The following is a 24,660-nucleotide window of genomic DNA, read 5'->3' as shown; positions in this document are numbered from 1 at the left end:
TTCCATGGAAAAAGACATATGTTGCTATTACACCATGTTAAGTTCCATTCCTTTCTTAGATTGTCCTTAAATCCATGCTGTTTATTACTGAAACTATGCCAAACTGTATTTTCAGCATACCGCTGGGAGTCTTCCTGTCAGACTTCAAGCTGGGTGTCGCCCTCACGACTGCGTCCACCTGAGGTAGGATCCCATTATGAGCTTAATGACACCCAGCAGAACATCAGACGCGGAGGCAGCACGCGCTCTCTGCAGCTGGACTACAGGGTGATGGGCTACAATGCGGACAAAAGCCGTGAGAGGACACAGGAAACTGGGAGGAGGACCTTTCAGTGGGAGAGGAATCAGTCTGGAGAGTGGGAGAGAAAACACACCCCGGACAGAAAAGAAAAGAGAAGGTACAAGGAGGAAGGAAGGAATATGAACATTAGGACCAAGGACATGGAGGGACACCAGGACCACGGAGATCAGCAGCTGCAGGACCAAGACAGCTGTGACGACAGCTCCTCGCCCGTGTATGAAGAGTACCAAGAGTCCAGACATGATCCGGAACAAAATGAAGACACGGAGAGCCTTTATGATACTCTACCCCCAACTCGGCGAGCCTATGAAGGATATCCGTCCAGTCCCCCAGGGCTAAACCTGCACCCAGCTCAACTTATGCCCCCCCTCAGGGCCTGGGACTTACAGACAGAGGAATGGAGGGGATCACGGGAAGACCATGGAGGGCTTGGTTCTAATAGTCTGGCAGGTTCTGGGGATGAGTTAGAAAGACTACTGAACCTGGTGTCACTGAGAGCCAGGAGAGCCACACGAATAAACAGAGCCTCTACCAGATCTGAACCTGCAGCAGGCTGGGATGGGCTGAAATGAGCTCACGCTCAAGACTCCTTAAAACAAAAAGATTTTCTGTTCCTTTGCAAATCACAGAGTGGTGGTGATCCTCTCTGGTTACGGTTCACATTTATAATCTACTCGAACATTGGTCCACCACCTAAAAAAATAATAATTGGTCAAGAATGTTAACATACACACTTTTATTATCCGACATTATTATCCTTGTGTAAACAAGCACTAATCCACCACCAATCCCCTGGCTCATTTATAAGCGGGAGGAATAAAAGGAAATATATGTGTCTCCTCACAGCTTCACCTGTGCTGCCATTGGCTCTGAATCAGTGCTTTTACATGTATTATTTAGAGTCACTGAAGAAGAACATTTGGAGCTTGTTTTAGATCGCGTACCCCTGTATGTGCAAATTTTCAAAACACGTATTTCGTTCATCGCTGTGTCGGATCGCACATGTACCGGCACACAATTATTTTGTTAACTCAGCCGTGCAATACTTAATGCATTTATTATTTTTTACTGCGCGCGCTCAGGTTTGTTTTGCAGGGAGCTTTTCGCTCGCATCCCACACAGAGACTGAGAGTATTAAGATTACCTGAGGTTGATTTTACACAATCATTTAATTTTCCTATGTGGATTTATTTATTTATTCATATTTGTAGCTTTGCTTATGAGTCTCTTCATGAGCACATGCGTTATAGTTACCTGGCCTGTGTAGATATGATTAAATACAGGACTAAGGATATATTTTTTTATTTACTCAATCGGCTATTCTAAGTGAGTAGAAGGACACAGAGCTACTTATTAAAACACATTAATTTAATGAATATGTACATAATGTAATTTGAATATATTGAAGCTTTAGCAGTGCTTCAGGCAGACTGAAGCCCGCGTTACACCTGGTGTTAATATGTGAAATGAATTTCGGGGCATTATGTGCAGAACGGCTTAGAGAATTGTGTGGACATGCAACCGTGAAGTACAGAATCACTCACCCAGGACATGTGCTCATGGTTGGCTCGCTGATAACGCAGTGTAAATGCTGCTGCATTCCCAGTTCACACACAACAAAGGGAATGCAAATGAAAATAAACTCCATGTAACGAAGCTTCGAAACAGCGCTGTTCTCTGAGAATATTCCTAGTTGACTCCTAGTTGGCTAGGAGTAATTAAAGATAAACATATTCATAGTAGCTGTTCGGGTCATTTGTGGATTTTTTTTAAAAAGACACACCGTGTGCACAAAAATACACACACCTCTTCCCATGCACAAACTGGTATTTGTAAAGGAAGAATGTGTGGACCGTGTTCGTACTCCAGACCGTGACAGACCATCGTGAGGCAAGCCCGACAGAATGGAGAGAAGATGAAAAATGAACCGAGACAGAAGTGAAGAAAAACAGCCAGTTTGGCTGAGCTTGCATTCCCTGTTATCAATATATATATTTCCAGCCCATAAACGCATCATCAATAACTTAGCCTCTGCACACCACCACAGTGGATTTTAAATCAACCAGTCAACCTGTGATTGAAGTGCAGACTTTAAGCTTTAGTTCAAGGGATTTAACAAAAGTGTCCCATTAATAGTGTTTAGGAATTACTGCCATTTTAATAGACAATCGCCTATGTAGTTGGGTGGTTGACTGACAAGCAATTTTAGGGCCAGATGAGACCTGTTTCCTGTTTATTTTATTACAAATTAAGGAGGTAAAAAAAGAAACAGGAGTAGATTTCACTTCTAGATCTTTTATCTCCCTGAAAATGTTCTGTCAGATCTTCAAAGAGTCACTGTGATGGTGTACAGAAGCAAACAGTGAAACAATGTCCAAATACTTATGGACCTACAGTAACTGTATATGTACCATTTACAAATTTCACTACACGTTGTTATGTATGCTAAACTTGATCAGACCTCCTTTCCATGTTCTGCTTGTTCTTTCTCTTCTTCTTCATCATCTTCCTCTTATTATTGTTATTGTTTTCGGTGTAATAATTGTGGGTGCTAGCTGTATATGATGGCCTGCTTTCCTCCTGTGATCTGATGTACTTGTTGCCTCTTATTTGCAGTCTCCAGGTTTTTTTTTCTGTCTCTTTTTGTTTTTACTTCTGCCAGGATCCTCTGCTCTGAACATCCAGAAGTGAAAGCTTTTTTTCTCCCATCACTAGTTTCTCTTATGTTCATGATTCCAGAACTGAGATCACCAAATACACATTTTAATTACTCCACGACTCATATTAGTGTCTCAGTCTCAGATTTGGGGAAATTGCACTTCTTCTTTGCTGTGTTTTTTTTTCATTGTCATGTCTAATCACTTCGGAATTTATATGCAAATGAGGAATAAGGGAGGATTTACATCCATTCATTATGAAAGCTCTAAGTGGAAATCATGCGCATGTGTAAAGTTTCGCTTTGATTGAGATTTATAAAAAAGCACCATGCGTGGGCAAGGCTTTACAAATATGAGTAGAGGAATACAGATTCACTCGTAAATCTGCATAAACTTTTATGCATCTGGCTCCTGTCAGAACTAAAAGCCACCTTCATGTCACAGTTACTACGCTCATCATCTCATCTTGTAAACATGCCTTTGGGAAAATGCTCAGCAAACAATATATGTACATCAAATTGAAGGACAGAGTAGATGCTACAAAGTAAATGCAAGCCGTCTATGCCTCTAAGTATGTAGTGAGAATTCAAGGCTGCACTTTTGTGTTAAATTAGCGCATTTGTTGTTGCAAAAGTGGTTTTCATTGACAGAGTTGAAAGATACTGTGCCGATGGACTCTTTGGAAATACCGTAACATCCAGCAGTAACAGACACATACCAGTTGACATGTCTTATTGTGATCAGGTTTAGTTTCACCTAATGTATTTTGTGTCTCATAATAGCAGCGTCCATCTATTCATCCTCTCTATCCAATTCCTATTCAGATGTACTCTGTATTTGGGGGGCTGAAGCGTGCCACAGCTTGCACAAAGAAACATACCGGACAGGTCAGACTACAACATGGATAAACACATTCACACCTGTGGGTACTTTACAGTTTCCAGTTCACCGGGCCTGCATGTCTGCAGACTGTGGAAGAAAGCTGAGGCACCTAAAGGAAACCCACAGGAATACCGTGAGAGCATTCAAACTCAATACAACAGCTTCCACAGGCAGAGGTTTGCAACCCAGAACCTCAGTGCTGTGAATCAACGCTGCCAGCATCTGAGACATCTTGGCTGTCATCTTTTTATTCTTTATTGCCATCCACTGCAGTTGAATCATCTCGCAAACTACCATTCATTCCTACGGGATCATAAATTATTTCAGGTCACTCACATGCTGAAGCGCAGCACTGCATGGGTGTTTGAGTGGCTGCGCATTAACAAGACTTGAAGAATGTTCCCCAATCAAGGAGATTCACGTTTTATCGAGAATTAGAGAACGAGAACGGCATTTGTCCTTGGGGCGAATGTGTAATGGATGTGTTATAGCAGGTTAGCTAGATCTCAACCTAGACTATGTGAGATAAATAATCCCCATAAAATATTTAATCCTATCAAGTCAGTCTTGTCATGCCTCTTATGTTTTTCTTTCCCTCTCCACCGGAATCTGGCAGATTCATTTAGCGGAGCTTAAAGTTGTCAATGTCCTGGGAAGACATGAAGGCATAATAATGTCCCCTGAAAATGTAAAGTGCACAACGTGTTTGATCAGTTAAACAATAAATTTCATTCTGAAATCATCAGAGGTGATTTGAAAAGGCTGTTAGGATCTTGGCTTAGATTCCCTTGCCTCTATACACTGTCAACAGTTGAGCAGATTTCAGCATAATCTTCGCATTATGCCTTTTTGTTTACCTCAGGAACTGAATTATTTGCTGACTTGAATAAATGGATCCAGCTTATTGTGTGGTACTCTTTGTTCCTGGGAGTTTATTTCCATTCTGACCCATTGCGATGATGAATTTATGCAGACGGTGCATCTCTAAAAGGCATGTATCTGTGATTAGATAATCCTTTGGCTGTCTGCATGGAGATTTTTTAAGTCCTGTTCCTCGGGCATTGAAAAATGCGCCCAGAAAATATTAGGCACAATTTTCAGGATTCTGTGCATTTCCTTGTGCACTAATGCAGGTGGTATTACATGAAGAGTGGCACTGCACAAGAGCCAGGGAATTGTTGCAAGTGTATATTTTAAATATATTTTAAAATTTTATTGTGCACTTAAAAATAGTAATATTACAGTTACCATCTGCAAATGAAGTATGTTTTTTATGAAAACCTTTATCAAATATGAACATCTGGCATTTGCAATCGGGCAAACACCTAAAAGAAGACCTATTACCCTTTCCCTTAGTTTTGATACTGTTACAGAGTTGCCACAGAAAAACAAAGTTTTGAATAATGAAGTGTGGTTATGTGTAAGTAAACCATAATCTCAGGTCTCAGACTGCTCAAATGCTCATTTAGAGTTTTCAACCCTTTTGTTTTTAGGGGCACTCAGCTGGAGGAAAGGGAGCTAAAGTGCAGGTTGTTTCAGGTTGAGAATGAACTGAGGGCTCTACCAAGCCCCAGTGCAAGGTAAACAAGGTTTGGACACGTGGAAACATCAAGAGCCTCGGGTATTTGGGCATGCACATCTGCACAAGATTCAAATTAGTGTGACTTTAATGTCACAAGGTCACCTACTGTTGAGTAGAGTGGCATTTCTTAGTAGCTTTATCTGCATCACTAAAAGGTAAGCAATTAATTCTTGATTGTTGACAAAAAGGTTGAAGGCAGCCAGTCTGTGGCCCTAACTAACAAGGACACACACAAAGGAATCTTTGCGGTTTTTGATTATCCTCCTGACCCCCCGCGGAGTTGATACACAGACTTTCTCCTTGTTGCCATCCAAGCCTCCTCGTATAAACATCACCAAGCTGACTACCTGCCAGAAAGCATTCCCATGGCAACCAGGCATTCCCCCGATTGTGTTTTATTTTCTCTGGCACATACAACACATTTTGGCCAATTAAGGGTTGTGGAGGTATATGTGTGTCTATGTACATTTTTTTGTAATATTAATTCATGTTTTTCCCCTGCATGTCGCTCAACACAATATACATGACCTCAAAAAAAATAGCATGTTTTTATTTTTAGATGCAGTGCCATGCAGGAGAGTTGTTTAAAAGATTATCCACTCACCCACTCATGTGTGACAGATATATATGTAGGTGCTATGTATGCATGCACTGATTTAATGTGAAGTTACAAAGGGAGCATCACAGACTGTATATAAAAGATGGATGCCACCCACAGGTTAGTGAAGTCCTGTTTGCAAGTCTCAAGCTAAAAAAATATGGCTGTCACCATCTTGGTATTTGCAAATTAGACACGATGAGTGGAGGTCGATCTGACTGAGAAACTGAGGGACACTGCAGTTGTCAGGGAGGATTGCCTAAAACCTGCCCTGCTTTATCATCCTGTGTGACTGTCATGGAGACCAGAATTTATAAAGTTAAATTAATGTTAATACGTGAAAATAGTAGGAACATTACAAGTGCCAAAATGGTAACTGAGGCGGAAAAAGCAAATCAAGCACTCTGTGAACATGTTTAACATATAAACAACAGCTGAATCAGCAACACTTAAACTTAAAAATTAAATATACCATACCAATTATTTATTAAGATCTTTAAAATTTGGTGTCTTTGATGTCTACCAATCAGTCAAGTTTGGAATAATTTGGGATTTTCTCCAATCTTTACAGGGTCAAAACTATTCATACAGGCTCAGATGTATGCATACATGATAACTAAAACTTGTTTAAATATCCCTTAGAAAGTTATATCTCCACCAGATGCTTTTGGCAACCATCAATAGGCTTCTGGCATAATTCTGGCTGGATATTTAAATAAGTCGGTTTCCTGGCACCTACACAGCTTTTAACCCTGGAATGAAATAGGATTGAGGTCGGAGCTTGAGGAAGGCCATTCCAGAAGCTTAATGTTAACCTACTTTATCCAATCCTAGAGCAGATTTTGTTTGAGATCATTGTCTTGTTGGGACACTCAGTTGTGTCCAAGTTTCAACTGTCCAGTGGTTGATTCAATTTAATTCAGTTGTATTTATATAGTGCCAAATTACAACAGTCACATCAAAGTGCTTTATACTATAAGGTAAAGGCCTTACAATAATAATACATAGAAAACCCCAACAATCAAAACCCCAACCCCCCAACACCCCCATAAGCAACCACTTGACAACAGTAGGACAGCCCGTTCTCACTCCCGGGGCATAGTATACTGATGTTTTGTCACGTCCCGCAGCGTTCCTGAGGAACGCGAAAGGTGACCTTCCGCGTTGTTATGGTCCGCGCCAGGTTATGGCTGAATTCCAGTGGAATGACGGTCCCGCGGTAATAGATGTTCCAGCCATGTATTCCAGCCCTAAACCTAACCTTATCCCTAACCCTAACCTAACCTTATCCAGCAGTTAAATGATGTAAAATAGTGTTTTCCAAAGCGATTTTAAGAAAATGAATGAACATGTGTAGATTGAGTCCAAACGGTTCTCATGTGTTCTCCTTTTTCCGATGTTGTCATTTGGGATTGGGTTGGGTACCCGAAAGCGTAAAATGTTGACGATTTGTCACGTAGTGTAAAATATTACGCTTAGGGAGTGAAAACGTGTTGAGTAGGAAGGAAAAACTCCCTTTTAACAGGAAGAAACCTTCAGCAGAACCAGGCTCAAGGAGGGGCAGCCATTTGCCATGACCATTTGGGGATAAGGAGAGGAGAAGTGTAGAGACTAGAGTAGTGGTTAGACTACACGCCTTTGGAGCAGAGAATCGCAACTTCGGTGTCTGTCCAGTAAGGGTCCTAAGGGTAGGCTAGGGTAGGCTAGACCCATGCTAAGCGATCAAAAAGGTCCGTGTCAGGTGTTGAGGAGGCATCAGGCACCCTGATGAGAAGAGAAGTACAAGATTAGGAGAGGACAAAAGACACACCGTGGAAGTGGGCCGGAGATTATTAAAAACTCATGTTTGAATGCACTGTTGTATAAAGACATGGTGAATGAAGTTTGAGGTGAAGCTGAAGAATTCAGAGAATTTGACCACTGGTTCAGTCTGCTATTCTTCTTGGATTCACTGCAGTGAGTTGTTTTGATTTTCCAATTGTTCTGAATATTGGTCAATGAAATGAGTGCAAATTAGTGATGTGCGATACCACTGATTTGCTTTCTGATCTGATACCAAGTATAATTCAGGGTGGTATCGGCGATACTGATCCGATATGATACTTTGTACAAAAACTTTTTTTGTACCTCAAATTATAGCTTCATAGTGATTACAGGACGTCAGATTACTTGTTCTTATCACTTAATAATGCAGAATTATCATACAGAAAACTGAAGTTGTGTGCCATTTGAGCATGTTGCCTGCCTGCAGCACTAAAGGACTCCTCGAGAGACGTCTGTCTCGCCCTAGCAGCACCTGTCTCCCGCCTCGTCTTCAGTTCGCCTCAACATACACTCCTCATATTCTGTGATATGATTTACTCTGAGGTGTTTGACGAGGTAAATGGTGTCGCCACAACACCTCACTTTCTTGCCACATGTATCACAAACCGCATCTTGGCTGATTGTGGAGGTAAAATACGTCCGCACATTACTCCATTTATGCCCAGCCATTGTTGTGAGTGCACACGCCAAGAGGCTGCGACACATTTATACAGCCGTATTTCGCACATGACTATTAAAGGCGGAAGAGGAAGTAGTTCCTTCCAATGTAGACAATCCAAATGATATAGTTTCTTTCCACTCTGTTCCTGTTAATGATAAACTACAAATTTACCCTACATTACTAAAATATTGATATTTTAATATGAGAATCGATTCTAGAACATAAATGACTGGTATCGGAGGAATCGATATTTCAGTATCGATCCGCACATCACTAGTGCAAATGCTTTTTACAGTCACTAAAGATGTATGCTGTAGACATATTCCACCCTGGAAAAAGAACAGTTCAAATTAATCATTAAAAGTTAAACATTTTTCATAATATTCATGTCCATCATCAATGTATTTAACCTTCTGACCACAAATGCATGGTCTGATTGCTCTGAAGGAAACTCTCAGTTACCATGTAGACTCTCCTAGACTGGATTGCATTTGTTTAACCAAGTGATACACTGCATTTTATCATGTCAAGCTCAGCACCAGCGGAGGTCCAATTTCAGCACTCCCATCATCCAAGACACCAATATGTGCTTAGCATAGGTATCAACCATAGCTAATCTAGCTAATGTTAACATCTGTTTGTTTAACTCCTATACTGTGTGCTAACATTGTGTGCTCAATTACACAGTTTCCTGTTCTTCTTGTCATTAGACTGTGCAGGCATGAAAGAGTGACACAAACGGCATCCACAAATGTCTTTACTTTTATATCAGTCAGTTTCTCGTGTCTGCTAAAGTTCTGATTTTACAACATTTAAGTTGTCAGACAAAATTAACGTCCACACCACTTTAAGTCTTGGCTGATGTGTGAATTTTGCAAGATTCACATGTTAAATGACCACTCAGGGATAAAGGTGAAAGGACATCCTTGCAGCAATGCAGAGGGGGAAAAACAGTGTGTTTTGTACATTAAATAATGTAAACATATGTAGTATTTCCCCCCAGATAAATATAAGCCCATTAAGGGCAGTTTTACCAGATGCCAGATGTCCCTGGTGAAATAACTCTAACATTTAATCAAATTGTACAGCTGTTTTATTTATTGTTAATTTAAGTTTTACCTTATAAGCCATGTATCACATACAATTCCCACTGATGGTCAACTGCTCACTGTGTTTTATCATGCAGAATTTATGCAGTTATGTTTATTGCTGTGCATGCTCATCTACCGAAGGCCCATTGTGAGCTAGGAAAAGACGCTACGTTTTTACAACCAGCCCTGTGTTGGCTAACAGAATGCAGGCTTAAGGCACTTCCGCACTGGCTTCACTTTTCAGACCCAAAAGCTACATTCATCTTTTATGCACAATATCTGGGAAGACTGCATGTCTGCGTGCTTTAGGTTTGGAAGAATAAGAAAGAGTATATTAAAATTGTTTTCTTTGAAAGAGTATTTGCAACGTGTGCATTTTACTATATAGAGCTATAGCAGTGTTTTCATGAAGGCAGTCATTTTGCCAGTGTTTTTTTTTTTTTTTTTAACTGAGAATATCATTTTTGAGTGAAACAATTCATATATCTTTTAGTGAATGCCAGTTTGTGTCAGTGCAATAGATGGAAATAGCTCATAGTTAAATGCTGCCTGGCTTGTTCCAGCTCTGTTTTCTCTCCCTGCAGGAACCATGAACCACAAAAGACTCAAACAGGTACAAGGCAGAACTCAAGGGAGACAAATCTCTATTTTCCTCAGCCCAGGAAAAATTTATGCGCTACAGTGTGTTCATAAAACTTGATGAAACTTGTCACTGTGGGAGACATTCTAAAACTTCTATTACCAACTTTACAGCCTAAAAATAATCAGCCTGTTTTGCTCCCTAATGCGATCACAACACCTGAATTTATGTTTCCTCTATTACCCCTGCCTGTCGTAACAAGGCAAAACAGAAAATAAGATTTTATCAATTAGCATAATATGCTAAACATTTCTCAGGTGAGAAAGCCAGATGTCTCTAAAAAGGGGCAGCGGTATGTCAGCTTTTTCTGAATTATTTCCTGTTTTCACTTTAGGTCTTTACTGGAAGAAGAAAAAATATAGGGATGATTACCCACAGGACATTACCCTGATGTGCATAACCTTGCACAACATTACTACTGCCTCTCGCTCAGTGTGAGGTAATGAGAATAAACAACAGGAATGTAAACACACACCACAAATGTCCCTGCGCTGTGGTAAAAGAGAGGCGAAACAGTGCAAGCAGTTTATTCGTCCAGATTTAGAGCTCATTAAATTATGGTGACAAAGGATTGTGCAACATGTTCCAATGACTTACACTGTCTCCCTGACAAACTTGTTTGATGACCATCCCACTTGTTTAGCGTATTCCAAGCACGCTGGCTCTCCTGGTGACAGGCACGGGGTCAAACTAAAGGCAAACTTGAGGGGGTGTGAGGGAAACAAGAGATAGAAAAATAAACAAAAAGTGACTGTTGTGTTTATTCATCGTGCATCAGGGGACAATGATGAGGACCTGCCAGTCCCTTTAGCTCTGCTGGCTTTTCATTGGACCAGCTGGCATTTATACCACAAAGTCAGCTAAGCCACTTAAAACCGCTTTCTACCCCCACATTTCGTATTTTTCTTCCCTTTCCTTTCTGCTCCTTTTCTTTTAACAATGAATTTCTTCATGATCTTTCTGGACACAGCAGGGAAGAGAAGAAATGGACAGAAGGATTAAATGATGTTACATAAAGGAGAAAGGGATTGAAAGATAGACCGTGTAAGAAAGGCAAGAGATGAGTAGAGGAGTGGGAAAAATACGAGAGATTACCATTCCCCAGTTCTTGCTTATTGAGGGGTAGCTGTGTGGGTGATTATAAATCCACGCTGTTTCTCAATAACACCGGGATTACACACCCGGCCAGACCTAATCTATGTGCCTGCCTCTGATGAGACACAAACACACTTACACGTGCACTAACACACACATGTGCACAACAGCATGCAGACACATACCTGCACGCAAACCCACCCGTGACCACAGTGATTACAAACACAGTCAGTGTCTGGAGCAATTTCATCTCATGTGTTATGAATATGAGCATGATCTGACAGAACATGCCTGCATGCTTAAAACAAGGCAACAAGGGGAAGAGGGGAAATGGAGTGGGACTAGGTGATGTCTATGCACATGTGCGAGGATACGAATTCACATCAGAAAGCCGCTCTCGGCCGTGTAGGAAGCTGTTTACCAGCTCTATCCCATCACTACCCTCCCCCTGCTGTTTTAAGAGATTATTACTAAGGCAATCCGCTGGCATATGCCTGCAAAACTGCTATGTGCGAGACAGGGATGTTAACCATGCGCTTCATGTCCTTTATTGGATTTCCTTATGTGATGAAAGTGCATAAAGACCATCGGATTATGTCACATTTACACAACATTAAAATACAGTAATTGCCTCAAACTTTGGGACATTTCTTTGGCGGGGAAGATTTCCCTCTCTTGGCCACTTACTGCAAACTATACAAAGACCACAGAAAAAGCTGAATCCCATTTTCCGGGATATATTTTTTTACCCTTCATTCATCTTGGCTCGAGCCCTAATATGCTGATATGCAGGGGCCTTCAGTGTTAAGCTGTTGGACTGCATTACAACACTTCCCAGTTTGTTCTGATCTTGTAAGAAACTGCTGCCTTAAAGAGAGGTGAGACAGAATGATGGCTCAACAGCTGCTGAGAAATATGGCTGCATCATGGGCTTCAGAGCTCAGCTTGTTATCTTCTCTGGCTCAAAGGAATTGGTACGCTGTCACCTTTAAGATTGCTGAGATCTGATTAAGCTAAGTAAAAGGGCTGGCTTGTGTTGTTCTTTGATCATCAGGGGTTGTTTTTCATGCCAGCAGAATAAGCATTAAGATTTGCTGATTTTGCTGCAACTTTAAGGCAAGGCAAGGCAAGGCAAGGCAAGTTTATTTGTATAGCACAATTCAACAACAAGGTGATTCAAAGTGCTTTACAGAGACATTAGAAACAAAAACAAATAAAAAGCATGATTTAAAATTGATTAAGACTTTTATTAGGCCCTTGTTAAACTATGAAAGCGTGAAATGCCTTTGCTAGGAACCTTTACAGTCAATCTGACAATTCAAATGTAAGAACAATAAAAACACAATAACATAAACACATAAACATGTGTAGAAGACAAAACGCAAGCTAACATCTTATTAATAATGATGAAGTAAGAACGTCAACCTCTTCCAGTTTAACCTTTGCCTCAGTTCCAGTTTTCAAGCTGCGGTTTAAAATGATAATCTAACAGCATAAATTCCAAATCCAGATTGTACCAAAATCTCTTATTTGGCTCAGGAGCCGTTTCCACTAAATTTCATACAGGATTTTTAAGCTTATGGGCCCATAGCTCTCTTTTAAAAAGGTCTTTGGAGTGATCTTTCCTATGAATTATGGTTGAAAAATACAAATCAGTAGACACAAGTAGAATAATAACCAACCACACCTGTCAATATTTGTCTTTTTTTAATGACCATTACTGCCTGTACCAAATTCAGTGATATGTGAAAGCTTAAAATTTAATTTATGCATTTAATAATTGTCAAAAATGAGTGAAAATTTCAACCAAATTTTTTTTGCAAAGTCAATGAAATTCATCCTCTGGGACCACATGTGTGAGTCCAAAGTTTTAGATGTCCAAATCTGTTCTCAAAAACACTGAAGACTAGTTTGGCTATTTTTATGTTCCCACATCTTTAAACGTTTAAACGAAACAACAAAAAGCTTTCAGTCCCATCCTAATATAATGATAACATGTTTGTATGCTCAGTATCTGTATGTACCCGAACTGTTTGGGCCAATGAAACTTTGCAAGAACTTTGTCACACATACAGCATTTCACTATGCGTTTGTGTTTTTTAAAAAGATTTATTATTGAGATTTATTACAAATCCCTCTTCTCTTGATTTTCATATATATTACGTTCATTTCATCATAATCCTGCAAATGAAAATGTGATGTTCCATTTTTCTTTTGCATTTGGTTTGGTTTTCTGTTGTTAAATGAATGTAGCAGCGCTTCCTCCAAACCTGTTTTCAGTTGTGTTACTCAAAGATTAGATTGTTTATACTCATGAATACAATCCAATTATGGTTACACTTGTTATATTTATTTCAATAACTCTCAAAACAACATAAAGTATAGACTCTATACCTTTTCTTTTCTTTACACCTGGTACCTCCGACACTTGTTTTCATGGCACCATCTGGTAATTTCCAGAAAACTCTGCAGAACAGTGACTTGTGTTAGCAAAGACTGCGTTATCAATATTAATAAGCCATGTTGTCATGTAGAGTACAGCACAAACAACACGGCCATATGGAGACGCTACTGTATGTTACTGGCTCTTCAAGAGGGTTATGCTAAAACCCACTTTCTTTGGTGAGATTCTCAGTACATTATTCATCTACATCCTCATTTCTGCTCTTATACCCACAACATTAGGCTACACTGCCATAAGTAAGTGCTTAAGATCTTTTTTTCTAAAGAGTATATATCAAAATAGGACAATTTATGGATTCAGATTGGGTTATAAATTGTAGGGTACTTGCTTCTTTTTTTTCTTTCTTGCTTCTTTAATAATCCTGGATTTATTTTTTTTATTTTTACCTTAAAAGCCTTTCTTAGTGGGTTTTTCTTTTTACTCAAAGGCTTATATGACAAAACTCAGAGGTTTAAGGTTACACATCACAGTGCTGTGCTGATAAAGGAGATTTCCTTGTAATTAAAAATGCCTTGAAGTTTTTTTTTATTATTATTTTTTAAGTGCTTAAGATTATCAAAAGTTCCTTCAGAGCAGACGAGCACTGTAATACATTAGCTTGAGATTGAATAGTCTGTGAAGCACAGTCAGCGCAGTCTTATCGGGGATTTGCAGTTTCAATTAGCAGATTTAGATGTTTTGTGGTCTGTACCATCAAGACTATAGATTTTTTTTCCAGGTGTGAGTAATATTATAAATTCATTCAGTCACTGTCCCTTCTATGGAGTTTATTTCCATACTCAAAGCGTATGATTGCATGCCCTGACCTCACTTGCCAGAGCTGTCTGTCTCCTGGTCATCACATCAGGCTCATGTGGAACTCATCATACTGCTTTGAGGATGACACTGGGCTGCTCTAATCTGTTCCTGCTGCTGTGCTTGAGGGCACCAGGGTCATCCATTCGCCCAGTAGTGAAGAGTTAAACAAGTGGAATGGCACTGTCCTCAATGTGTCACCACAAGTATTGATGACATATGAATCCACCAGATCTGACGGAGAGACTGACTGCACTGTTACCCGTGTTAAGGATGAATGGGTTTAGCCTGCAACCTCCATTTACTGTTACTGCACTGCGCACAAAGTGAATTATAGCTTAGAGTCCATAAGTGGCACTCAGTAGAGACACTACTAAAGTACGTTGGTTCAATCAATAGTGCACCGTATTTGCAAATGAAAGGCTTCAATTATATAGCCTGGCACCAGCTGCATGAAAATGCTAATTTTAATACCCTAAAAGCCAACAGCATATTTGTACTTGCACACGAATAACTTCGGACAAAGAAAAAACAATCATTACATTTTCAAATTTGTCGTTTGCCTAAGACGCATGCCTCACACAAGTCTGTGTGTGCTGACTGGACTTCCCATGCCGACCCACCGCTGTGTGTACACTTAGAGCACAACCAAGCATTGTGCTGAGATCAAAGACAGATTCTGGGATGTCACGCTGGGGATAGGCAGAGGGGAAAATGAGGGAAAATCTTTGTTTGCACGCATGCCTCGGCAAAGTAGGTTAGGAGATGAAGAGAGAAAGTCAAAGACGGCAAGAGGTGTGAGAAATGGAGATGCGCATAAAGCCCAGTGGAAGGCACAAACGTTGTTTGTGAAGCCGTGTCTTCCCCGTGCTCAATCTGTGGATTTGATGTTTTGCCTCAGTGCCGCCTCGCCACGGACAGCGCCGGTTGCGTCGTAGTTCAGAGCATGGCAAGGACAACACAAACGGTCAGGGAAGGCAATTTGTTCACGCGTGTGTTCCCAGAACAGCAAATTAAATGAGGTTTCCGCCGGCGGTGCGATGATTTGACATTTTTAAAAAAAAAATATATATATATATATATATCTGAAGAAATAGCCTTCTTCTCTCCCGCGTGGGCACATGCAGGAGGAGACTTAGAGATGCCAGCCAGCAACCCGGGGACACTTGACGAGGATGGAGATTTAAAATATGAATGGACTGGACCTTATCTGGAGGACTATTTTCTGAACGACAAATAATTTGCATTCATTGCCAGAGAGAAGGTGTGGCACCGCGTATCCGAGCTGCCCGTGGCACGTGGATGGATGACTTTTGTGCGAACATAAGAAAGAGCCGAGAGTACATGTAACTTTATATGCCACACGTGATTCCCGCACAATAGCCCGGCAATTCATTCCCATCGCCTTTAAGTGGCAGACTCTCGTTGGGCTCTTGTGGAACTCGAAATGGTGCGCTTAATGTTTCGTTTAGGACACGCCGGTACCGACGGTACCTGCGGGACATAAATTTACAGCGGCGATTCAAAAGCAGCTCGGGCTGTGGGCCAGTGATGCCGGACACATTAACACTTGTAAAGAACCGGACAGAGCCACGGCTGGGGCAGCTAGATCGCACCCTGGCCACAGAGGGGACCGCCCGCCCCGCCTGGGTCATTGCAATCCTGGCCAGTGTTTTGATCTTCACCACGGTGGTTGACGTGCTGGGGAACCTGCTGGTGATCATCTCGGTGTTCAGGAACCGCAAGCTGAGGAACGCGGGTAGGAGCTTTTCCCCCAATTCCGATAGTCTGAAAGGACGCAAAGGTCGCACAAAGTCAAACCACATGATCAGTGATCACAGAACTAACAATACTTCGCCATTTACCCATATGGAAAAGATACAACTTACTGTAGTCTAGCGAGAGTTTGCATAATGATGTAGGTTACGTAGGCAATGCTGAGTGTGACATCTGCTCGGGGGTGAACACTGGTTATATAAAATCTTGTTTTTGTTTCACCCCGCACGTTTCTTAATCTCGGGCTGCTTCTGCGCATTTCTTTAACCCATTGACCTCAGAGCGCACTTAGCCTTTCCGTGCCACTGTCATCAGAGCAACAACAAAAGAAATTACTCTAGTAAACTGTGCATTTTATATGCGTTACCTTGAGAAAAAATATAAAAAATCAGTGACTAAACTGAACTCACATTAGGTACTGTCCAATTTAAACTGATTCCTACTTTTGGATTTTTAACTTGATTTCAAATTCAACATCTTGGTAAAGCTTAGTTAATACATCGATGCTGATTAAAAGCTGCCATGCATATGGACAGGATGCTTACAGTAGGTGCAGATGGGCACAGAAATGATACAGGCACAGATTTCACCTGTGCTTCAAGTTAGTGTGTTCAAGTAAATGTCGTGTAAGATGAATTAAGCTGCCACTGGAGCTCTCATTGATAGCTTGCACTGTTAAAGCTACTCTGACAGTCTGGCATCCCACTTTTCCCACACTCACACGCTCTACTAGTAAAGTTCACCGGCACTCTGAGTCACACTTACTATGAAAGGGTTGGTTAATAAGCAGAGGAGTCCCTCTGAAAAGCTTGCTATAATGGTGTTGATGAACTTATTTTGTTGTGAATGTAGGCGCCTCTGCATGCAGGACAAAAGTACTCTTGGACCTCTAATTCATCCAATTATAAATGAAATGAATAGCTACAAATTTTTTAGTGAGTCATTCAAACTTTTAATGCGACTGGTTTACTCCCTAATTCTCCATATTTATTACAAGCTTGAGATGCTTCTTTTGTGAACTGAAAACTAATATTTTATTCTAATGGAAATAAAAAAAAAATGCTTAAGAAGAGACTGAGATTAAAAACTTGCCAAGATGGATATTTTATGCAGTGAAGTCTGCCACACAGTGCTGACTGGCTATTTTGTGCTTTATCGGGCAACAAATAGGGCAGGAAATATGCATTTATTTGCATAATCTGTAAATCAGCAACTATTTTTCAGCCAGTAGGAAGCAACCAGGACTCATTTTCCCCCTTATTAGTCAATAGGGAAAAAACCCTTAGGATTTATCAAAGCAACTACAAGCTTTCATTGAAGCACGTAATGAAGTTGCCCTCATATCCACGAGTGGATATGAGGGCTTCTCATGGAGACGTTTTTTATTCCATTTGGGTGTATTCTCTTTCACTCAGATATACACAGCGATCACTGGAGCATTTGAATGCCACCCTGTCTTCAGGTTCAATTTTTTTAAATAGAGGTTTAGGTTAGGTTCAGTGGATTCATAGCGCTAAATCTAATCAAGGTTATTTATTTATTGAAGCTATCAAGAAGCAGAATTCAGAAAATTAAGAAGTAACAAGTCGGGTGCCCGCATGAATCATTTCTTTTAGCAAGACAAGGCCTATAGATATCCTCATAATCATTATCTTATTAAACTTTACACACAGTGACAGCAGCATTCAGAGGATTTAAATAATCAAAAAGAAGGCTTCCCACTTGTTGAGAGAATAAAACAGAGATTATAGCCTATTAAAGAAAAGGTTGGCTGCTGCTTTAACCACAGAAAACGTTGGATATCTTCATCTCTGCTGTTTTCCCACAGTGACTCAGGCATTACTTTGATGGAACCTTTTTGAATATAAAGCATGAACAGTCTTTGGTGTACACTTAGGAGAAAATCTGCAGTGAGTTCATGCAGTCAAGTGCCCCCAGTGAGAATAAAACATTAAATGTCATTTGTCCAGTGGAAATCTTTCATATAGGCTTTTAAATGGCTTGGATCTTCTGGAAAAGGGGGACTAGGAGGCATGATCCCACCAAATGGATCAATTTTTAATTGTATAAAATGCGCATCTACAATTCCAACAACAACAACTGCTTGTACAAGGACAATCTTGTGATTAATCACATGCCAGCAATTTCCCCATATACACCCATTAGCATAAGACAATATATCAAACGCTTGATTAAAAATTGCTTCATTTCTATTCAAGATATTCTTGGATGGTAGGGGTTAGTCTTCCCATATATTTTTGTTTTCTTCTTCTTTTTGGCCACTCGCATGGTGCATATTTCTGCCTTAAAGCTGATCTCTCTCAACTGAGACAGCCCACTCAGCAGTTCAAAAACGACACTGAACCCACGATGGTGAACTCGAAGGATGGCTCCTGTAGATTGAAATAACCCACTCGACAGTTTAGATGGGAAAACACCTGACCTAACAGTGGTATATTCACAGTCACAGCAGGAGCAGGAGGGTAGCGCACGATTGCTCACCATTGTTGTCATGGCTTTGCATAAGTCTCCCCTGTGGCAGTGAACAAAGTATACTGACAGCCGAGAGTAATTTTTCATAAGATGCTTGGTTGATGATTGACTACTAGCTCTCACCAACCCACGTATATGATGTGTGCATCCCCATAGAAAATTGAGTAGTAGACACTCATTATTCTTTGGCTGAAAAGGCATCAAGATACCGGCTATTCATACAAATCAGAACTTGGAAGCACATTGTTCATGCAACCAGTCCGTGTGTGGAATGCGAAGTGATTGCACATTAACTTCTTTCCTGTCAGTTATCTCTGTGTCTTGTCTGTTCAGGCACCTCCATGTTAAACTTTCTCCCTCTCATCATTGGCTATTGTGTATGGACAAGCAGGTGCCACAGGCACACAATCACAAGCCAGTGACACGAAAGTTTTTATTCATATGAAATCACTTGTTTAGGAAAATACAGTTAACTAGAAATGCAACTATATTATTGTGCAGTTTTGTAGGAATGTGTGTGTCTGCACGGAAAAGCACCTGCTGTACTTGTGTGGGGCAGAGGCTTTTGTCGCCTGAGATTTGTCTTTGAAGGCACTTAGGTGTTGCAAGCCTTCAAAGAGTGTTAGACAGGATCACACATTACAGAGACTCTCTTCAAAGAGACTTTATTTACGTCATATCTCCTCCCGCTTCTCTCATTCCCTCTCTTGCTATGTTCTAAAACTCACTGCTTGCACAAATATAATGCTTAAGTATTCCTTAGTTAATACTTGGGGGAAGAAAACACCCTTTACCCAGTGAAGTTTTACACAATTTGCTTTCAGTCTACCTCTAAACATCGAAGCGAACCGTGAAAACCAGTCGTATTCTGTCTAAATCTGTGTTTTTGTCTGTGTCTGTTTTTGTTTGTGCTCCTGTGAACTTTTTTCAGTGTCCATTTAAAAGTGTGCACATGTAAGTACAGTCCAAATCAATGTATGAATGAGGTGCTCTTATTTTGCAGCTGTATCCAGGTTAGATTAAAACCTCTGTGCCCAGGGTAGACAGGTATTCCACTATAAACTAATGGCTGCTGTGGAAATCTGAAATGAATGTAGGTGAACACACGCAGGTTACCTTTATGAGTTTTATTTACCTTTGCACAGCAGTCAAGTAAGAGTACAGACAGCATGACAGCAGTCTAGATGCTTTTTGAAAAAGCAGAATTATAAACAGTAAATCAGATGCTGAAAGGAAAGTTGTCTGCTATGGTCACAGCATACTCATAACTCATACATTAACATGTGTTACATATGAAAGAATGAACTAATACGGAGCCTTCTATTCTGTACGTACAGCTTTACACAGAAACTTAGCTGAATCTGTAAACTCTCCATTACACTGAAACAATGGAAAAATTGTGTCAGGCTCATAAATGTTGCAATTTGATTCCACATACAGTATTTACTGTATCACTGAATTAGTAGCTCATATAATAATGGCTTTAAAAATAATAAATGCATCAGCAAAGTGTGAGGATGTTTTCTCCATGTGTGACATGCATGCAATTCCATTTTTCAGTGGCACTGTGGTATACGGGTTTGTATACCTGAATACTGAATAAATTAAGATGGAATATCAGTCCTGAAAAAATTAGAGATTTTCCAACATCGCATCATGGTTGCCTCTGCCAATGGTTGGACAGCTCCTGAGATCCACAGTCACCTAAGGTGACTTATCAGGGAGCCAGATACCAGAAGCCAGAACAGCCATGCTACCAGAAGGTGCCGAGGCTGTCCACTAAAAATGCTGTCACACACAATTTGCTGCCTACACAACCCTGAATCCAAAAAAAAAAAAAAAAAATCATGGGCAGGTGCTTCGGACTGTGGAAATTGGTATTTTGTCGACACTGTGTGAAGTCAACCTCTATACTCAGTGCCCAAGAAGAAAGCCATTGTTTACAAAATGGCACAAAGGGCACATAAAAGGAAGCCTGATGAATATTGGCAACACACTTTTGGCAATATGAAACCAAAATGAATTGTGCAGGATTTTTGGCATGGGTCTGGCCAGGACTACCACAGTGACTGCATAATGCCGATGGTGAAACAGGGAAGTTTGGGCATGCTGCTAAGGGATGCATGAATACAAAGGCTATATGTGCAATTACATTTATAAATGGCACTGTGGTTTACAAGTTTGTATACCCGAATACTGAATGAATGAAGATGAACTACAAATCCTGAAAAAAGAAAACATTTTCCAACATTACAATGATTTCAAACACTGTACCACACATGAAAAAAGTGAAAACTGTGAGCTGGCCAAGTATGTCTCCTGATTTTAATGTATTATAAGAGCTGAAAAATATTATGTGCGGAAAAAAATCTACAGATTTATGCAAGGTTGATCCGTGGCCAGGAAGAATATAATTTTTACTGAAATAAAACCCCCGATGTAAATAATATTAAGGAAATAAAAGGATGAAAGCTTGGGAACAAATTGTGCAGTGCAGTCTAGTGCCTCCCATCTGAACCAGAAATGTCAGCGAGAGCACTGCTGTTCCAACTGCATATAGAGTACTTCACCACTATGTTGTTGGGAGTCTGGACTCCCAAGCTAAACTCATCAAGCTTGAAGTTCCAAGAATGCCAGTCTGAACTTGGCATACACCATATTGAGAATGGCCTTGGGTCTTTTGGTCCCCTCCCCTCTTAATGGTGCTAAAGCATTCAAACCACCTCTCAATATACTCTATTCTTAATTATCTACTTCTCTGTCATAGCTTTGATGTAGTTGGCTGTTTTCACAATGATAAGACATGAAAAAGATGATTAAGGAATGACTTTAACAGAGAGAGAGAGAAATGTCAAGCCTGTAAATTTACAATTACTCTTGTGAGATACTCTGAAAGCTCAGACACTTCTTAAGACAGTTTGATTGCAAAGGCAAACGTCTTCCTGACATTGGAGCTGACCAGCCATGATTAGGGACTTGGCTACAAATGGGTGCGCAGATGCTCTATGTAGTGGTTATGAGTTGTCCGAGAAGTTTGCAAATAGGTCTGCATGAATGACATAGGAAATGAGATGAGAGACAGAGAGAGGACTTCTGTTAAGCTGCTAATGGACAACCTCAGCTTTTTAATTTATTGGACAGTTCCCAAGTCTACACTCCGCATCTTTAAATTTTTAGGCATTCAGCTGACACTTTAATCCAGAGTGTGTCCCACTGAATAAGTATGGGGGATTTCTTTGTCTTGTGCAAAGACATTTTGACAGGACATACAGCTGTTGGCAGACTATTGCAGACAGTCTCTCTGAATACTAACGCTGTCCTGCTGTCCTGTCTATACTGATAATTGTTACCAGATGAGCATTTAATGACAATCTGAGCAATAGGCTATTAACAGCTATGACATACGGTGATTTTAAGAGAACTGAGACTGACATCCCTCCTTTTTGTACAAAGAAGAAAGTAAATGAGTTCCATTATGCATTCACAAGTGATTTGTTTGATAAATGCTGAGAATTAAGCTAAGATATATGAACACAGTAACGCATTCAGTTATTTTCAAAATATATCATCCAACTTAGAATAGATATGAAAATGTAATATAACCATTTTTGAATAACTGCAGGCACGCACGCACACACACACACACACACACACACACACACACACGCACACACACACACGCACACACACACACACACACACACACACACACACACACACACACATAGATAGGTAACACTTTCTGTTACAGCCCAGCAATGATGTGCTATTAGTGGAAACAAGAAGGTAATAACATGGAAATAAGTTATAACAAAAATGGTTTTAATAGAATAATATTAGACAGAAGATTATTTGAGTGATACAGGGTCAGAACCTGGAGAAAGTAGTGTTGAAAGAAATGTATGTTTATTTAATAAAGCAATAAAGAGGGATGTCAGTTTGAATTTTTACATATTGACTGTATTTAATAAAGTTGTAATATCAAAGTAATAATCGATGATTAAAAAAATTGTATTGTGTTACCACATTATAATGTTGAAATTAATACTGCATTTTGTCCCCAGTAGCCTTTCAATTTGACCATAACAGTTTAAATATTATAATTAATGCTGTGGCTTATTACCATGACGCTTGTTACCTGGAAGACCTTTGGTAGAAAACTAACATTGTAAATGTGCAGTCTCCTTCTAAAAGTAATCAGGGCACATAATATAAGTGTTACTGAGTGATAAATTGAATTTAAGCATCTGTGAATGTAAATATGGTTGATTTTCTGCTAATTACATAAACAATTCTTCCTTCCTCCAGCTTAAAAGATTCAGTTAGCCACAAAATGCTCACCATGTTAAACTAGACTTACTATTACTTTGTCATTATTTGGTTATTATATATATTGGTATTTAAGTGGTAATAACTTACAAATATTATAACAAATATTGCTTCCACTACTACCACATCATTACCAAGCTGTAATATAAAGTGCAACAATAATATAAAAGCCTGATGGTTAAGTTTACACTCTGCCAGGGAAATAGCAAACGTACAAAAGGATGCAGTTTAACTTCTATCCTAAAATTTTAGCTACTTAAAACTTCCCTTACTCTGGTCCAGCATCTCATCTCTTGTTAGATTATATAGATTTTAATATTCCATTCATTGCTTTAAAAAAAATACAGTAGTTAGGCCCTTCTTTTCCAACAAGACCCAGTAGGCATCTTTAGATCCTTGGTTCATTTTCGTTCCCCTCATAATTTATGCATCCAACCAAGGTTTTTTGCCATGGGGGCACTTGGGTGTTTGATTTTAATTCATTAAAATCAAAACAGGAGATAAGCAAGCTGAACAGGTTGTCAGTTCAGTTAGATTTTGTTTAATCCTGAAAAGCTTTCTCAGCTTTCTGGAGTACAGATTTAAAAAAAAAAAAAGAAAGAAAGAAAAAAGAAAGTTCTGAAAAGGCAGACAGACGAAGGTAGATTCATAGCATTTTCCCAACCACCCTAATGGAACCTGTACAACAGAGGAGATGGTGAAAAACAGGCAGAGAGGTAGTGATAACAGAGATGAAAATGGGGCAATGTTAAACTGTAGCTCAAAAAGATTAAAGGAAGATTTTAGATGCAAAGCCCTGTTGCTAGTTTTATTTGAAATAATGTGTTTATTTTATATTAACTTATTTGGAAACATGCATCTTACATCCCATTGTGACAAATATTAGCCACTAAGTCTAGTTCCTCATGTAATTTCAAGTAGAATCCATAGGGGAGCTGAGTTACCACTGATCTATAAAGCACAGAAAAAGAGTGCCTATGGGGCTTCAGGGGATTTTCTGTATGTGTGCTGGGCTTTGGCATATAATTCTTTCATCATTCGGATTCTCTGTTTCTCTTTTTTTCTTTTTTTTTGTCCGACTCAGTGAGTATTTAGGCAGAAGTGAAGGTTGGACATGACTGCTGGGGATGTCTTCTGCAGCATTAAGTGCTCCGGGAATCTACTTCTGCCAGAGCTGTGCCCAGGCACTGTCCTGTCTCTTTTGGGTGAAGCATGAATTCCATAATTCCCTTGAACGCAGACAGCTGGATAAAGGAAACAGGAGGAGCTCAGGCCATCTAGATGGAGAGCAGCAAGCAGACAGAAAGCAAGAGAGAGAGATGCGAAAGGAAAGAGCGGTTTAGAAAGAGCTCAAAAACAGAAAAATTATAAGGACACGGACTATGAAATACAGAAAGACAGCCCAGTGTTTATATAAGAGACAAACAGGACTGAAATCCCTTGCTATGGAAAGTAGGAGAGTGATGTTGTGT

The 24,660-nt window shown here is 40.0% G+C and overlaps 2 protein-coding genes and 1 long non-coding RNA gene across 4 annotated transcripts in view; 2 read left to right on the top strand and 1 right to left on the bottom strand.

Annotated features, from left to right (window-relative positions):
- fat3b (FAT atypical cadherin 3b) overlaps positions 1-8,514 on the top strand; it is a 73,099-nt gene extending 64,585 nt beyond the window's left edge. For both annotated transcript variants that reach the window (XM_085174169.1, XM_085174170.1), the window contains one exon: positions 116-8,514. In XM_085174169.1, the coding sequence (XP_085030295.1) occupies positions 116-873 (758 nt within the window). In that variant the 3' untranslated portion in view covers positions 874-8,514. The remainder of the gene's footprint in view (positions 1-115) is intronic.
- A 6,680-nt stretch (positions 8,515-15,194) lies between these two features.
- The window catches only part of mtnr1bb (melatonin receptor 1Bb), a 52,741-nt gene continuing 43,275 nt past the window's right edge, over positions 15,195-24,660 (top strand). Inside the window, exon 1 of the mRNA XM_085174172.1 lies at positions 15,195-16,349. Within this exon, the coding sequence (XP_085030298.1) occupies positions 16,142-16,349 (208 nt within the window). The 5' untranslated portion in view covers positions 15,195-16,141. The remainder of the gene's footprint in view (positions 16,350-24,660) is intronic.
- On the bottom strand, positions 15,657-16,739 carry LOC146509919 (uncharacterized). The gene is made up of 2 exons (XR_014876386.1): positions 16,480-16,739; positions 15,657-16,378 (listed from the first exon to the last, which is right to left on the bottom strand). It is a non-coding gene; the product is annotated as an uncharacterized LOC146509919 (long non-coding RNA).

Source organism: Neolamprologus multifasciatus, chromosome 10 (assembly GCF_963576455.1).
Source record: "Neolamprologus multifasciatus chromosome 10, fNeoMul1.2, whole genome shotgun sequence".
Classification (NCBI taxonomy): domain Eukaryota; kingdom Metazoa; phylum Chordata; class Actinopteri; order Cichliformes; family Cichlidae; genus Neolamprologus; species Neolamprologus multifasciatus.
The sequence above is the reverse complement of the archived record's forward strand: the minus strand, read 5'-3'. Positions and strand labels throughout refer to the sequence as shown.